At 40.2% G+C, this 6,000-nt stretch overlaps 1 protein-coding gene across 1 annotated transcript in view; it reads right to left on the minus strand.

Moving 5' to 3' along the window:
- The window catches only part of GAP43 (growth associated protein 43), an 87,119-nt gene extending 84,334 nt beyond the window's left edge, over positions 1-2,785 (minus strand). Inside the window, exon 1 of the mRNA XM_004675199.2 lies at positions 2,392-2,785. Within this exon, the coding sequence (XP_004675256.1) occupies positions 2,392-2,421 (30 nt within the window). The 5' untranslated portion in view covers positions 2,422-2,785. The remainder of the gene's footprint in view (positions 1-2,391) is intronic.
- Positions 2,786-6,000: the final 3,215 nt, after the last annotated feature.

The raw sequence follows: 6,000 nt of genomic DNA on the forward strand, positions 1-6,000 counted from the left end.
AGGGGAGCCCACGCCCTGAGTACACCATTTCCTTCAGCTTGACTTAATGGTATCTTAAATACTGCCTTACATGAATGAGACATATACAGTGGTCAATAGGGAGCATGACCATTTCACATGAGAGTATGCATATGTTAAATCATGGGCAAAACAATTTCTATAAATTCCCATTTTGTCCCTTCAATGTAAATTACACTAAAACGCATGCAGGCAAGTGGAAATCATACAGAGTACATGAGTATATACATGGCTGTTATACATGAAGTTTGCAGATGCCGTACGCATTCACATGTGAATTTCTACAACTCGAAATGCACAATTTCAGCTTCATCATTTTTGTACATCTGAAAGAATGCTTGGAGGGCTGTTAGACAGAATCTGAGTGAAGGCTGCAGTCCCCTTTTGGGGAGGAAATTCCTTAGCTTCAACTTCCTTTCTAAAAATCAAGTTTGGTTTCCTTTGTCGAAGGGGATGTGTAGACACATCTACATGTATGCTTGCGGTGGCAAAAAGTTGTAAGCCATCATATTTTTCTTTCCAAAATTAAAGCTTTTTTAATGAATAGCATGACTTAAGGGCTCCGCCTTCCTACATTTTCTCTCCCCAGCTCACCAATGGGGCAACCTCAGAACATTTCTTTGAGAGTAGGCTTAACCCAGCCACATGTACCTATTGCATTTATGCATTAAAATGAAGGAAGATAAGGAGAGGAACTGGTTTGAAACATGAGTCCATGGAAGCAACAATCTCAAGAAGCATAGAGCAGTTGAGGAGAGATCTCTGCTTGTGAGATTCCCAAACCTCCCACCAAACATGCTTATACATGCCACACACAAAACCCACACACAGAAAGGCACCTGTGACTTGATCATTTACTGATTTACTTATTTATTTTAGTTGTGTCTGCCTCCCCAGCCACTGTTCTAACATTCTGCTTCTCTCTCCCTTCTTCCTGCTCCTCATCTTCACCCCCACCCCTCCTCTTCCAGGGCGCTGGCTAAATGTGCAAAGCTGGCAGACTGTCTCTTCTCCACTCTCCTCCACCCCCTTTGGATTCAGCTAGTGTATTACAAATTGCCCAATATCCAATTCCTGCACAGGAAAAATGCCCAAATCCTATGGATTGCACCCCATCACTAAGGTAAATTACTCCACAGAGGTTTTTTTTTTTTTTAAACAAGACTCTAACCGGCACGCATCCATACGCACAAGCACACTATTACCCATACCCCACACCCATTTTCTCCTTAACCTTCATCAAAATCACTCAGTCGCGTTCCAATAAATGTTTGAAAGCTTCATTTGGAGAATGCCAGGGCTCTGTCGGTGGCTGTGGAATACCCCACTCGTCATTGCTCCCCTCCTTCAGCCCAATCAAGTTTCTAAAACGTCTTTCAAGAAATAAGTGAGCAATTTGAAATGGAAGGAAAACCTGGGTAGTGGGGGAGGGTGTGAACTCGAATTCTTGCTAATCCTGTATGTCCCCCCTCTTTCTGATAAAATGAGTCAGCATGCTTATTATCTGGTATGTCAACCCATCTCTGGTCACTGGCGATCCCAGGAAAGATGCAATGGAAGCGAAGAAGAGGAAAGACCAGATTTCCAACAGGTAATACTAGGCTAGTCTCTCCCATCCCGTCGGAGCTCAAAGCTCTTAGGGGCGTGGTCCACCCTCTCCACCGACCAGCTGGTGCACAATCAGCTACAGATCTTGGTGAGGGGATTTTCCCCTTCAACTCGCCCAGTACCCCCCCAACCCCCACCCCAAGCAGCCCCAGTTGTCTTGAGATTCTCTTTCTATTTGTTGGTAAATCCCCCAAATCACGGTTTCATTCATTCATTCATTGAAAAATAAATAAATAAAATCTTCACATGTTTTTCCATGAATACCTGCGCCCATCTGAAGCTCATGCATGTATGAAATAAGGCTTCTTCCGCAGCACATGTGAGAAAATTGTACGACAGATCAAGCAATACTCATTTACTGAATATTATTCCTTCAATCCCTATTTGTGCAAATATTATAAAGATTATCTCCCCATCTCGTAGGTAGAACTCACATCTTTCCCCCCCCACCCCTTCCTGTATACACACCCGCAAAACCAGAGATCTTAAAGGCTAAGCATTTACTAATCACAAAAAAAATCTTATTTCTAGTCAAATAGGCGTATTTTTTCTAAGCTCATCCTAATTAGTAGCTACATTCCAAACCAGCGCATGAAAGACAGAACAGAATAAAAGCTGGGATGCAACCATCAGTTACCATATGCTAAAGAAACGCGAGCACCATGGCCAGTGCAGAAGCAGTTCAAATATTGTTTCTGCCTTTACAGACAAATACTGTACTCTGGTAATTTCACAACAGCAAGAAGTAAAAATCTTTAGCTCTACCTGTTTGGTTCTTCTCATACAGCACAGCATGGTTGTAACGTCCCTTGCCTTCTTCCTGCCTTCTCTCCTTTCCTCCTCTCTTTCTTATTCCCCCCCTCTCCACCTCTTTTCTGCTCGCTTGCTTGCTCACTCGCTCTCTCGCGCTAGCGCGCTCTCTCTCCCTCCCTCCCTCTCTCTCCCTCACACACACCAGGGCAGTTAGCAGCAACTGTAAGGTCCACAGCTATTGCTCATCGCACATGCTCGCTCCTAGCTCCTCTCTTCTCTCTCGCTCTCTCTTTTCTAGCCCCCCCACCCCTCTCCTCTTCTTTCTCTCTCCCTTTACCCCCCAAACTCTATCTTTTTCTTACCCGTCTCTCCCTCTCTTTCTTAGAATTGTTCCCTAGCTTTCAGTGACTAATCACTTCCCCCAGCCCCCAACCCCATTCTAGATAGTCACCCCCTCCCAGTCCCCTGCCAGCCTCATGAATATTTAAAGATCTCCAATCTGGACCCAATTACCCACCGACTTTCCCTCTGCACTGAGAGGATGGTGGGGTAGGGGCAGAGAAGGATATTCCAGCCAGTTCAAGAGATTGGTGGAATTTGTTTTAGGGAAGAGAATCTTGAGGGTTGGTTATATTTCTTTAACTAAGTCTTCTATTTCCCACTATCTTAGAAGCCAAGAACAGCTATTCCGAATGAGCCATCGTAACTATACAATATGTCATATATCTACTACTTAGACTTTATACAGTTAATAATTATGAGAGCTAAGTTCTCTCAAAATAATCTGTAAATATCATAGACTATATATATACTGTCTGCAGTATTCCTATAACCTAAAACTTAGATATATGCAAACAAATCTTATATATGCTCATATATCCTTGAAGAATCTATGTGAATATATAGCATTTTAAACATTGAAGCACTTGAGTTAAATAATAAGTAGTAGTCAGGAAATAGCATTCATAGCTAAAAATCACATGGTAGTTTTTTTTTTTTTCTTTAATGCATATACAACAATTTGAAAATGGAGTTTCTTCTAATTTTACTAAAAATGCTGAGCACATTTGAACAATTAGTCTATGTGTATATTAATGGTGCTCAAAATGATGTTTTACAGGTATGGGAAGGAGAACAAATGTAAACTCCTGAGAGCAAAGACATATCATGTTGCCTGCCTCCTCAGTTATGGTCTTTCAAAATTTGGGTGGTAGAAAAAAAAGGGTATATAATATAATTTTTAGATAAAAAGTACAGTGTGATCTTGAGATTATTACTGAGCCCCTCTGTAATAAGTTTTCCAATCTGGTAAATAGGTATAGTAATACCTATTATTATAACATGTGAGAGCCAAAAAATATAATGTATGCAAAGCATCAAGGAACCACCCTATTTATATAGCTTTTTATCTCAGAGACTGTACCTTACTGAAATGCTTGTGACATTTTCAAGTGAATAGCTCAAAAAACTTTTCAAACTATTTTTGTTGTTCATTAGTAATGACAGGCATCCCCAATTAAATAGCTTCTATTCTTTCTAATCCTGCCTAGACACAAGCCCAATTAATAGGTGTCAACCAGACAGCTTATCATCACATATATTATCAGGATCACTGAGCTTAATAGGTGCTTAATACATCTTAACAAAATTTAAAGTATTCCCTTTTCAGACTGGACTAGCTCAGAGAGATGCCCGGGGGGATAGTTATAAGTTACCCCCAGAGGTCTGCCTGTGGATGACCTGATTCTGATCCAATCCTATTTGGTCATTTACTCCAATCAGTTTGCTTCTTAGTTTTCATATTTTATGATTAAAAAATAACATTAGATACTGAGCTTAATTTGTAATGTTGTAATTAATCCAGTCAAAGTTAAGTTCTCAAAAACAGCTCCATGAATTTAAGTGATAGAAAAGGGCAAAAAATGGGTAAGAAAGGACATTATTAGAGACATTCCTGTTTGGATTTTGGAACATCCTGGCTGGCCTGTGAAGGACAGAAACATGATAGAGAGAGGAAGCAGATTGGGCAGAGATGGGACCAAAGGTGGAGAAATTACTTTTGGTATTTAAACAGATGAATAGCTTTGTTGAGAAAATGACTTCCCCAACCATATATCCAAACCCAAAGAAACATAACTAGTCATAGAAAGGGGCCAACTCCTTTTTTTCCCATTGCCTTTCCTTCATCTTCCCAGTTATATCTTATTTGCCCTTTATTTTGCTATTGATAGAATGAAGCTTGGAAGCATCATGCATAATTAAGTCAGAGACATCCTGGAGCTCAAAACCAGAAAGGTATGGACCAACTTTGTGACTAGCTATGCTAAATCACCACTCTTAACATCAGTTTCCTCATGCATGATGTTACCTAATGCTCCAAATGAAGTAGGTTAAATCATTCTTCCCATTTTGATGGGGATTCTAAAGTTAAGTGATTAGTTCACACAGTTAGTAAGAAGTAAATCTGGGATTCCAAAACTCTTTAACCACTAAGCTCTATCACTACTCAATGGGCCTCAGCATCTCATTACTTCTGGTTCTTAGGAGACTGCACTACTGTAGTGTAAGTTTTTGTGTTGAATCCAAATGGTCCACTGTTAGCTCAACTTCCTACCTCAAGAGCCATGGTGAAGCCATGGTGAATGAGCTGATACCCTCATCCACCAACGAGCCCTCTGTAGATTTCTGGTCAAACATCAGCTACTCCAACCACTGTCAGGTGGCTTGGTATTTATGACTCTCAACATTTTGCATGTCTTTCCTTGGACATACTACATTCATGAATTACCCCTTAAAAATTACTTCCCAAAAGGAACCCAAGGTTGTATGTTGGTTATAATAATACAGAACACATTCCAACACAACAGATTTTTCTTTCCTCTATGTAATGAAGGTGATGAAGGTGATGGGATGGCACAAAAGTGAGGAAGAGGAAAGCATGTAGTGATGTGAGCTTGGCAATCAATCAAATAAGTTTAATAATCAGTATTATACTGATCCCAGCCAGTCAACTCTGTCATGGATACACTAATCAATATGTCTCTATACCCAATCCTAGAAAATGCCAAGACTTAGTCCCACAGTGTGTTGAATATCATATAACATTAGATTAGCAGTTTAACTCATATGACATTATGAGGTAACTTCCTGAGTATATATATTAGGAGAGATTGTGTTTTCTAAAAGGTGAAGAGTGGTGGAAGCTCTTTTTAAACTTCATACTAAAGTGATATTGTTTTCATAGTAAACCCAGACATTCCTGAAGGGTTCTGTGGGATTGTCTGTCATATTAGGAATATGGCACTTGAGAAAAGAGTACCTGTAGATATCTTCAGTACAAGAAGAAAAATGTTAGTCTTTTCCTCTCCCTTCCAAGAGTAAATTTAATTTTTTTTTAAGATTTATATTTCTATGCATACATAACTGGGGTACAGGCCAGAGGTACAGGGGCAGTAAGAAGTTTCATTAGAGGAAGGGTGGGGAGCAGAACAGGCAAATTGACAAAGTACACTGCTGAGGGGAGTAGCAGGAAGCACCATGTGGATCAGCTTCCTGGCTAGGGATAGAACTGAAGTGGCTGTGACTACCTTCATATTGCTGTGCTTTAACCTGTTATGCCAC

Source organism: Condylura cristata, unplaced genomic scaffold (assembly GCF_000260355.1).
Source record: "Condylura cristata isolate star-nosed mole 26May11 unplaced genomic scaffold, ConCri1.0 scaffold00003, whole genome shotgun sequence".
NCBI lineage: Eukaryota > Metazoa > Chordata > Mammalia > Eulipotyphla > Talpidae > Condylura > Condylura cristata.